The following is an 11,149-nucleotide window of genomic DNA, read 5'->3' as shown; positions in this document are numbered from 1 at the left end:
ACTGTGAACATCAACTACAGTATTTTCAGTTTCAGTGTTCTAGACAACTGCTTGGAAAAACCCATGATGCTGATTATTGGAGCATGGTCAGATGACTCTAATTATTAAAGATCTTTGAGATTGAATCACCTGTCTTTGCAATCAATGATTGTGAACAATCCATGACACTGTCAAGTCTCAGCTTTTCCAAATTCTGCAGGGTGCCCAAAGTTTTGCACACACCATTATTTTGCTTCCTATTAATTTGATAGGGTGAAAAAAGTATTTTTTTTTATGTGTAAAAAGAATGTTTCATATGTAATTTGATGCCTTAAGAAGATTTTTCAATCTTTCCTTGGCTTATTTATTCACAATAATGTAACATTTTACCTGGAGTGCCTAAACTTTTTGATCCCCACTGTATGTACTTTTGCTGTGGTTCTTCTTCTTCTTCACCTTTCAGATTATCCCTTTCGGAGTCGCCACAGCATCAGTGATTTTGGCAGAGTTTTTACGCCGGATGCCCTTCCTGACGCAACCCTGTACTTGAGGGGCACAGGGACCCAGTTAGGCAGCAGCGTCAAGGGTCTCGCCTAGGAACCCAATCTGGATGGACATCAGTGAACACCCCAGGGATCTAACCCAGGGATCCGGCGTGCCAGCCCTACACTGCTGTGGTTACTTGTGTATATTAATTGCTTTGTTGCTTTGAGTGTTTCATGTGGAGCTGTACCTGCCAGAGATGACCTAAAGATGGTGCCAAACTAAGAAGCTCTTTAAGAGAATTCTGCCAGGATGGTTTTCCTCTTCTGTTTTTGTTAATATTTTTGTCTCAATCCCCTCCATTGTATTGCACTTCACCATCTTGTCTCTGTCCGTGTCTGGCCAGAGAACTTCACCCATATCACAGGCAATGTTCTAATGTTCTCCCCGTTCAGACAACCGGGAAAAAAAAGGATTTTGTGTGTCTGATCGAATCTTTACAAGACTCAACTGAAATGTCATCTCAAGCCATGTCCATGACCTGCAACTGGTTTTCCCACATGTATTGTTGTTTCTCGTAAAACTCACAACGCGAAGGAGAAAAAGTATCTTCAATGAGGTTCAGGAATGGAGAAAAAGGTTGAAGGAAAACTACTACAAATTAGTGATTTGTGTTGAACCACTGTCTGATGGGCAGACTTCTGTAAAAATTGACATTGTTCCAAACAAAAACTGAATCCTCTCTGTCATTTTCTTGTTGAATGACTGTATGAGAGATGCCACACCTGCTGAGTTGAGGTACGATTCCCTCGTGGTCATTCCATGAACCAACACATGGTCAATAACTGTGACTCAGATCTCATTACAATATTTGTTTTTTGGCTGGGTTCCAGGTCTTGGTTCAGGTTCCAGCATTGGCGCTAGTCTGCGTCTGCATCCTCACTGTGGTGAGGGTTTGGATCTTGGTGAGGGCCTGGGTCTTGGTGCGGGTCCGGATCTTGGTGTGGGTCTGGATCTTGGTGTAGGTCTGCATCTTGATGCAGGTCTGGATCTTGGTGTGGGTCTGGATCTTGGTGCGGGTCTGGATCTTTGTCTGACCTCTCCTGCTCTGTTATCCACCCTCAAAAAGCCGCTCAGTTCCAGAACTGCCCTCTCATCCGCAGCAGTTTATTTGCAGCAAGGGTTTAGTGTTTCTGGTGGTTTGGAGCAGACCTTGAGTTTTGCCTCTTTGTGTTAACTTTTTGCACCTTGTGTATGTTTGCATCTTACTGTAATTATGAATCCAATATGTTTTTATTTTGTTTAGATTCACATCATTTGGCAGACATACAGATCAACACAGTCCATCAACATAAAACCACCGCATCCTCTCAGGTCAAATTCATGCAGCAGCTCAAACTGCAATCAACTCACTTTTATTTCACTTGTTAGATTTGTGTACATAGATCGCATTTTCACATGACTTTTTGTGTTTACATACAGTCAAGTATAACTTAATCACTAAGGAATAATGTTATTTTATCACGTTATTGCACAAGACAGTATGATGTTATCATTAATTCATCTCTCCTGTTTGAATACATCTTTAGCTCTTTAATACATTTTATATCCTTGGATCACAACAATCTTATTTTCCATTGTCACTGTAAATGAAAGAAATACATCTTTTTGGCACAGCACTTTTCTCTGTGAACTCATGTGTGCCACAAGGCTCCGTTCTTGGTCCCACACTTTTTGACCTGTATATGCTTCTCCTTGGAGATGTCATCAGGAGACATGGAATAAACTTTCACTGTTATGCGGATGACACCCAGCTATATGTGGCTGTGTCTCCCGATGACATGGGACCCATTGATGACCTTTTAAGTTGTATTTTAGATATTGAAGCGTGGATGGGAGAGAACTTTTTAAAGCTCAATCAAGACAAAACAGAGATCTTAGTTATTGGTCCTGATGCTGAGAGAGAAAGGGTCCGATCTTACTTATCAACTCTGAACCTGAATGTGTGCAGTAAAGTCAGAAACCTCGGTGTAATTTTAGATGCAGATCTTACCTTGGAAGCTCACACAAATCATGTTACAAAGTCTGCATTTTATCATCTTAGAAATATTGCCCGAGTGAGTCCCTTTCTCTCCAGAGCCAGTGCTGAAATATTGATACATGCTTTCATAACATCTAGAATAGATTATTGTAATGCTCTTCTTTCTGGTGCTAAGAAAAGCACTATAAATCGGCTGTAGCTAGTCCAAAACTCGGCGGCACGCCTTTTAACCAGGACCAGAAAGAAGGACTCCAATTCTGAAATCTTTGCACTGGCTCCCAGTCAGCTTCAGGTTTGATTTTAAGGTACTTTTATTGGTTTACAAGGCCTTACATGGTATTGGACCTTCATTTTTATCAGATTTACTTTTAGTTTATGACCCTCCCAGAACCCTCAGGTCCTCAGGTGCAGGTCTGCTGGTGGTCCCAAAAGTTAGAACAAAAACCCATGGCGAGGCCACATTTCAGCACTGAGGACCTCGCCTGTGGAACAGCCTGCCGGAGGATGTGAGGGCTTCATCCACTGTGGAGGTTTTCAAGAAAAAGCTCAAAACTCATCTTTTTAGTATAGCTTTTACTTAGTTCTTACATGCCCACATGTTTTTATTGGATATTTTACTTGCGGGATGTGCATGTTGCTGGATTTTTAATGTCTTTTTATTTATTTGTATTTGTTTTTATTCTATTTTATTATGAATGCTTTTTCGACTTTCTGTCTTCATGTTACTGTGGAAAGCACTTTGAGATGCTTGAAAGCAGGCAAAGCGCTATATCAATAAAGTTGAATTTTAATTTGAATTTGTTGTCCTTGCAGGAGGTGAAGCAGCACACATGCGGATTTCTGAAGGCAGGGATTTAGGCTTCAAGTTATACACGGCTTTTCCAGGTTCTGAAAAAAAGAAAAAATATATATTTTACTTAGGCCTAATCACAAGATTCTTTCAGTTTCCCATAAATACTTTCAAAGTCATCTGCTTGTCAGCAGGAGTCAGAGCTCTGTTCCTGGCAGGAGCAGTCTCCAGACTTCTAACTCACAACCACCCACCTGGATCTCAAGCAGCACACAGAGCCTCACACTGTGTGAAGTATTGTTTTGCACCACACCGCCTGCATTACTGAGCGTTTCTATCTGGATCTTCTGTTTCTAACCCCTCTTATTATCTGATTTCCTGCTGCCTGTCCTGACCCTTGGCTGGACTCTGACAACTCTAGTCTCTTCTTGGATGATCCCATGCTCATGTTTGACATCTGGCTGTCTGACCCTGATCTAGCTTTGTGGACTTTTTGCTGTGCTTAGCTCCTGTCTGAGCTAATAAATCTCCTCCATGTGGATCTGGTTTATGGCCTGTGGAGGGTCATGGACAAAAGTGGCTGCATGTTACGGTGTATCTTGTAATTCCCTTGAGGCTCATGCGGCCATCTCAATGGACATCATGGAAATGGAACGTACCATTGTGGTGCATGTGGTAAGTATATCGTGAAGGGTTTGTAATGATGCATGTATGACACTTTAGTTGTTAGTAAGATACAAGTACTGGCTCCATACTGACTGCGCCGCAAATGCTGTGTGCACGGGATGTGCAAGTGATAGGTTACAGCTCACATCCACCCATAAGGCAGTTTTGACTTACATTGTTAAATGTCAGTAATGCAATAAACACACAAACCTTCAAAGCATAAAGGGATTGGGAGGGTTCCATCGTTGCAGGTGCTGGATACAGGATAGCCACACTTCTCTTCTCTGTCCAGACAATAGAAGACGACAATTTCTCCATGCAAGACCCTGTTCGGTTTCAGGTCTTCAATCCAGATTTTTCTGGCGTTGTAGAAGATACGACCTCTTTTTATGTCAACTGTGCAGGGAGCTAGGAGGCAAAAAAACCCCACAATGTATTTGTTTTTTGCAAACAAATCCATCCTGTATAACTCATCTAATGGAAATTGAAATGATATTTTTCTTTTGAAGTATAAAGAAGTGATTAACTTTTCATTTGTGTCACCAGCGTTAGTAATTGGTGTATGACTCACCTCTGCAGACAGGCTTTGATGACCAGTTTCCTGTGTTTTGACACTGCATCTCAGCCTGACCCTCCAGTGTGTAGTGCTCATTACAGGCGTACTTCACCTTCTCCTTGTAGCCGTGTGGCCTCATTACAGCAAACGTGATAAAGCCGTTTGGTATATTAGTTGGGATGGAACAGCTCACCTCTGGAAAGTGGTTGAGAGGAAAATTTAAACTAGCTTAAAAGATTTTGCTCAGTGTGTACTGTCGTATGTACCTCGACAAACAGGTGGTTCCGTTGTAGATCCATCAGCGTTACAGAACCCCTTCTCGTGACTCGGTGCTTTCGGGGGATTGCACTCGTACGTCCATTCCTGTCCATAAATGGTTTTTGTTCCTGTGACTGGCCTGACGTGAACGACCCGACCATCTCTGGGAGGATTCGGCAGAGGACAACTCACAGCTGCATGAAAGGAAAAACGGTTTGATTTGGTGAAGGTCACATCAGTGCTCTGAAATCCTGATTCACATTACCTTTGCAGATAGGTGGAGGATGACTCCAGCTGCTGTTGTGTAAGCAGTGGCTTGCATTGGCTCCTATTAAGACGTACCTGTTGTGAACAGCAGAAATGCAATCAGTGCAATTTCTAGAGCAGAGATGGGCAACTCCAGTCCTCGAGGGCCACAGTGCATGCATGATCTTCAGATATCCTGGCTACTCATGATTGATTCAGAACATGTCAGAGCAGGGTATGTTGGAAAACATGCAGGATTCCGGCCCTCGCCTGGAGTTGCTGATCCCTGTTTGAGAGGAAACGGGAATGTGATGGTTTGTGGCTAAATGAAGAGACTGGACATGTGTCTTACTTAACTCGAGCTAGTGAGACCAGGCTCAGTCACATTCAATCACGGTATCTCAATTAGAATTAATTTGCAGTGACCCCTGAATAAAGAGCAGCTGATGAAAAAACAAACAAAAAGGGAACTTCCAGTTAGGATAGACACATGTCACTTCAGTTGGGTTTGATTTTGATAAAATTCCCCCCTCGATTTGTTTGAATCCCTTTTACACGTTGCACTTTTCAGTTACAAATAACCATTTCGGGTGGTAATAAAATGAGCTAAAAGAAGTGCAAAGAAAGACTCCTGAGAAAATAGAAAAGCACTTGTACCTCCTTAGTTCAGCAGAATAATAGTGTAGGTTTTTTTTGTCACAAGCTGTTTCTTTTTTTTAGAAAATGCAGATATCACACATCTTTTTTCTCTTTCTGTGGTGACTCTTTTCTCTTTGACTCACTCCATTGTCAAACTGTCGCTAACTTGCAACTGAGTCCAGATTGTGCTCTAAAGTTCAGGTGAGCTGTGACACCTGCCAAACAAACACAATAATTTATGGAGACAAAACAAGGCAGATCTGCAGGTTTGAGTTGCCATTAGCTTGTTCTCAATGCATGGATACGGAGAAACTGCAAAAAATATGGCAGAGTGACACATTTGTCTTACCCGTCGTCACATGAGAAGTTGAGTGCACTCCTGAATGGAGCCTCTGTCCGTCCCAGTGCAAAAGGCTGAAGTTGTTTGGGAATGGGGCACATCTTGGCTGTAACATAGTTACAAACAATAACAACATTCTACTTTGCATTCATTCATCTAACTACATTTCAGTGACATTTGTCAGCAGCTCATTGGTTGCTTCCTTTATACTCTGTTTATATCACATAAACCCTGGCTATGGTGGCTGTTTTGGTTCAAGTTATACAGCTCCGAGCACGGACACTATTCAGACTGAGAAAAACTCAGTGAGCCGGAGCTCAGTCCCCTTGGAAACACACCAAGACAGCCTCTTAAGATGGATCAGAGACAGTTCCTGGTCCAGGACCACGGTCTGCTTGAAGGTATTCAGACTCCTAATTTGTTCATAATCGGGGAATTCTGGTTACGTTTAGGCGAACTAAATATTCCCAGTCTGATACAGCCTAAAATTATACATTTTTAATTGACTATTGAGAAAAATTAAATGTAAAAAAAATTATTTTTTTTTCTCTTAGACATGATTTGAGGAGCAACAAAGTAAATTTAGTTTAACAAATCGACAGTGTTTAATAAAATATAAGCCATTTTGAAAAGTTCTATCTTCAAACCAATTTCTCTTCATTGCTCTGGGGGAAGGAACCTAGATGCACCCCAGGTGTCCAACCATCTCTAAACACAGGAAACCCATCAGCAGGTGAAATCTTTTCTCACTGATGCTGCAAAATCTGCACCAAGCGCACTTCCTGGAAATGTGGGACTTGTGACGTGGGTCTATGCCTGCAGCCAGACAGAAACATCACTGGCAGCCTCACCAAGGAGCCAAGGAGGAAAGAACTGTCCTTTGTGTCAATATTTGACAGCTAATGCAGTTTTTTGAAGATTTTAAGAGAAAGTTACAGACATTTTGTTGTAAATAGTTTGATACTGGACAAATTTTAACTTGTAGTCAGAATATACAGTCATTTTAAAAGAACTGGCTCGTAACAAAACAAACTTATCAACATTAATTGTCTTATTTCAGCTGTACATTTGATCAAATGTTTGTATCAATTTTATTGTCCCGTAATTTGTGCATTTTATTAATGTTTGTATGTACTCTAATTGATTGTTTTATCTCTGTATTTCAGTGTATTTCTAAGGTGCTTTTTATCATTGATTTAATGTGTTAGGTTGACATTTTAAACATCTGTCCAGGGACTCCCGATGAAAAATAGCCTCTACCCTGATTCTGGCACATTGTATTTATGCTTTTAATGTGTACTGTCCCTGAGAAATAAATCAATAAATACAATTTGCACTATTTTTCTCACTAAAAACTCAAAAATCACATTTCGATTTTGTGTTTTTTCACATTTTGAATTGATATACCACTATTATTAAATAGAATAAATTGGAAAATGATGATAGACATTGAAAATTCTGTGTTTTCTGGAAAAGGGGGCAAATGCACACATTTGTAGGACATTTTTTGACCCTTTCAAAAATTCAAAAATAGCAGAAAAGTCCAGGGGGGCATTTTGAGGCTTAGGTGTTAAAGGGCTAAAGTTCATCAAGAGGTTTGGATAAAACATAATTCTTCTTTTGAGACTGTGAACGTTCAGTCTTTGTGTTGATTCCAGAGAGAATTTTTGAAACACGTACTGTGATATCATAAAAGATCAGCAAACAGCTTCAAAGGAGTGACAGATCCCTAAAAGGCGAGGAAGACTAGAGTGAAACTCACGGGAACATGCCAGGTTCGACTGCGTCCACTGCCCCGTGGAAGTGCAGGTTATTCTGGTGGTTGTCAAAGATGAAGGCAAGTAACCCTGCTCGCATGTGAGGGTCACCTCCTCTCCAATTTCAAACACGCGCTTCATTGTGGAGACATCAACCCCCTCAGGGATTCGAGGCCGGCCACAAACTACAGAAGAGAAAAAAGCAAAAAGGTTCACCACCTGCACAGAAACTAGCATTTCCAGGATAATAAACAAGGAAATGTTTGGAAAAATTTAACATTTGGTGAAAAAATGCAATAATAATCAAAAATCCACTTTTGATTCATAGATCAGGAGTACATGTGAAAGCTATGCATGCTTTTTCCTGCTTTGACACAAAAAACAGACAAGTCAAGCTAAAATGCAAGCACAGGACATCCATCACACACTGAAAGGCCTCAGCTTACCACTTGCAGATGTTACAGTTGTGTATAAAAGCGCTTGACTGAGAAAAAGCAGAGCCAGAGTTAAAGCCATCTTCTTGAGATCCACTCAGTCTGAATGAGACAACACAAACAACACAACTGTGCCAGACACTCTATCGTCCAGTCAGATGTTTTAAAGGGTTTTATGGAGAAAAAAAGAGAAAAAGTGTTATTGATTGAGTGCAAAGGTCTCGATTGTTTACTCAAAGACTGAGTGATCGGATTGGATGTTGGATTTGTTTGTTTACTTGCACACATTTTCATGTTAATACCTGGAAGAACAGTGAATACCGTCAACAGAATGTAATCATGATGTACAGTCAGAATGGTTGTCTTTTTCAGTCATTACAGTGGAGATTACCATCATCGGATTTTAAAGAACAGTGAGCTTCAGTTTGATGAACTCAGTGAAATCTGTAAATATTTGCTCCAGGGTGAGTTGAGATAGAAGCTAACCTTGAGTGAGTTACCCTTTCATTTCAAACTTTAGGATGCTTTGAATCAATCGTAGCAAAAGTAAGGACACAATGGAAAATGCAAAAAGTTAACTTAAAATGAAAAACATTGAAAAAAACATTAAAATGAGGATCAAGCGTGACATTGGTGGATTGTTTTAATCCTTTAACACTGGAGCTCCTGTGTTAATGTTATTTGATTTACTATCATTTTTTTAATTATTAACACGATAGTTCCAGTAGATTTTGAAGGAGGAAAAAGTGCACCAGTTACAAACCAAAACATTTTTGGGTAAAAAATAAAGTAGTAAAATAAAAAAATCTGGATAGTCACTGTTGCGCACCAGAAAGTAACTGATGTGCCACAGCTACTATCTGGTGCGCATCAGTTCCTAACCAGAATTCTTTTTTAACTTTAATTTTTAGAAAAAAAAAACTTATAAGCAGCAGGAAAAAAAGTGTGTTTTTTTTCTTTATTGGGTTGTTAAAGGGTTAATAAAAAATTGTCATAGGGGGACTTTAAAGGGCCTATTCATTCTATTTTTAAGCCTATATGATAATATATAACCTTTGGCACACTAAATAACATTTTTTAATGTAATATGAGTTGTTTTTGTGAACACTATTCCTATTCAGAAGCAAAACGACTCCACCCCTGAGGCTCCGCCCATTTCATGACATCAACCTAGACCCGTCCTCGGCAGCGTGTCTGCGCTTCAACAAACATCTGAACTTTTGCAAAGATGGTTGTTCATATCGTGCATATAAAATAAAAGCGTTTGGATCACCTCTGGCTCCATGGAGGAAGTGTTTGTGTGTTAGCCTGGGGGCGGAGCTGGCATTGTAGACTCCTTTTGGAAGGGCCCGTTTACCACTTTGTGACATCACAATGGGAGGATACGCTTGTTTTTGAAGATTGGGAGGGGTGGGTGTTCAGAGCACAGGAGTTTAGACAAATACTCAGATGTGTGAATGGAGCAAAATATCCTTTTTTGGTTGTTTTTTGTGAGCAATTAACATTATAACACACTTGAAAGCTCAAAAAAGTTTAGTTTTCAAGGTATGGGCCCTTTAACTTGGTCTTTTTTTACTGCTTTCCTGAATAAAATTCAAACACATGACCCTTTACAAACTGTTAAGTTTAGTAGCTTTCCCATGAGGAATGGGAAACAGAACACTATCAGCCATGTGTCAAAATCAAGGCCCAGGGGCCGGATCCGGCCCTCTGGGTAATACTGTTCAGCCCTCCAGATCATTTTATTTTATTGTTTTTAATGGCCTGATGTTATCACGTGCTCATTTCTAACTTGTATAATTTTGATAAAATATATTTTTATGGAGAGTAAAATATTGAAAGTTATTTAAGGTTTAAGTTGATTTATTCTGGAATAATATTCCTGCCTTTTTATTATTCATGATTATGTTAATAAATTGTGGTTTTGAAGTTTTAAAATTTGGTATTCTGCTAGCTTTTTGGACTATTTTCACATTTAACACGATTTTTTAGGCCATTTTGGAGTTGAATATTTCAGCTACATGCTAGCTGTTTTGGCTAATTTAAGCTTTTCTTTTTAACTTTTTTAGGCTGTTTTGAGAATAGGCTAATATTTACACGCTAGCTGTTTTAGCTCATTTAGACTTTTCTCCATTTTTTAGGATATTTTGAAGTTTAGCTATTTTGAAAAAAAAATATTTATGAAGCACTTTTAAAAAAACATTTCAAAGTGCTGTATATAGAGAAAAAAAACAACACAATAAAAAAGCCCTCTTGATATAACAAAACAATAACAAAAAATAAAATAAAATTGAGAAATAACCCCATAATATACAACCCCCCCTCCCCACACACAGATTTATATATTAAAAATAAATTTAAAAAATAGTAAATAAAAATAAAAAAAAGAGAAATAAGAGGAAGAAATAATCAGAAATGCACTTTGAATCTTTTAGATTTGTCATCCATCATCAGGAAAATGCTACAAAAACATGTAAAAAACTCAATTTTCATTATAGTAGGTCTTCAAAGAGGCTTCGCTGACTCCTAAATTGAAACCATCAAGCTACCAAAGTTAACAAAAAACAAGTGAATTTTTTCACAGAAGACAGAGACAGTAAGGGAAACATAAAAAGAACATTTAGTTTTAAAGAAAACAGAAAGCTGCATTTCACAGATTAAAATCATGACTAAAAATATAGATTTATTAAAACAGTTTTTCATACATGCCAGCCCGCTCTGCATCATATTCACCAACCAGCTGTCATGTGTTACAAGGACAAACTTTTATTATTATATAAAAAAAGCAATTTCAGTGGCCATTTTTCTTTTTGCATTTTTTTTCTCACCTTAAAGGTTGAACGAGACAGAATTTTCTGTCCAGTTTTCTTGCTTCCACTTAGACAGTTATGAGTTAAGTGACAATTTAAATCACATTTTAATTGTTCCTGCACAAATTCTAGTGTTTTAAAAGTTTAAAT

General features: G+C 39.0%; 1 protein-coding gene across 1 annotated transcript; it reads right to left on the bottom strand.

Moving 5' to 3' along the window:
• Positions 1-1,832: 1,832 nt before the first annotated feature.
• On the bottom strand, positions 1,833-8,362 carry LOC112137153 (beta-2-glycoprotein 1). Its single transcript, XM_024259311.2, has 8 exons — positions 8,202-8,362; positions 7,761-7,940; positions 6,008-6,104; positions 5,039-5,115; positions 4,782-4,967; positions 4,531-4,710; positions 4,170-4,367; positions 1,833-3,391 (listed from the first exon to the last, which is right to left on the bottom strand). Exons 1-8 carry the CDS (start codon positions 8,269-8,271, stop codon positions 3,291-3,293), a joined length of 1,089 nt encoding a protein of 362 aa, XP_024115079.1. The 5' UTR covers positions 8,272-8,362; the 3' UTR covers positions 1,833-3,290.
• Positions 8,363-11,149: the final 2,787 nt, after the last annotated feature.

Source organism: Oryzias melastigma, linkage group LG1 (genome assembly GCF_002922805.2).
Source record: "Oryzias melastigma strain HK-1 linkage group LG1, ASM292280v2, whole genome shotgun sequence".
NCBI lineage: Eukaryota > Metazoa > Chordata > Actinopteri > Beloniformes > Adrianichthyidae > Oryzias > Oryzias melastigma.
The sequence above is the reverse complement of the archived record's forward strand: the minus strand, read 5'-3'. Positions and strand labels throughout refer to the sequence as shown.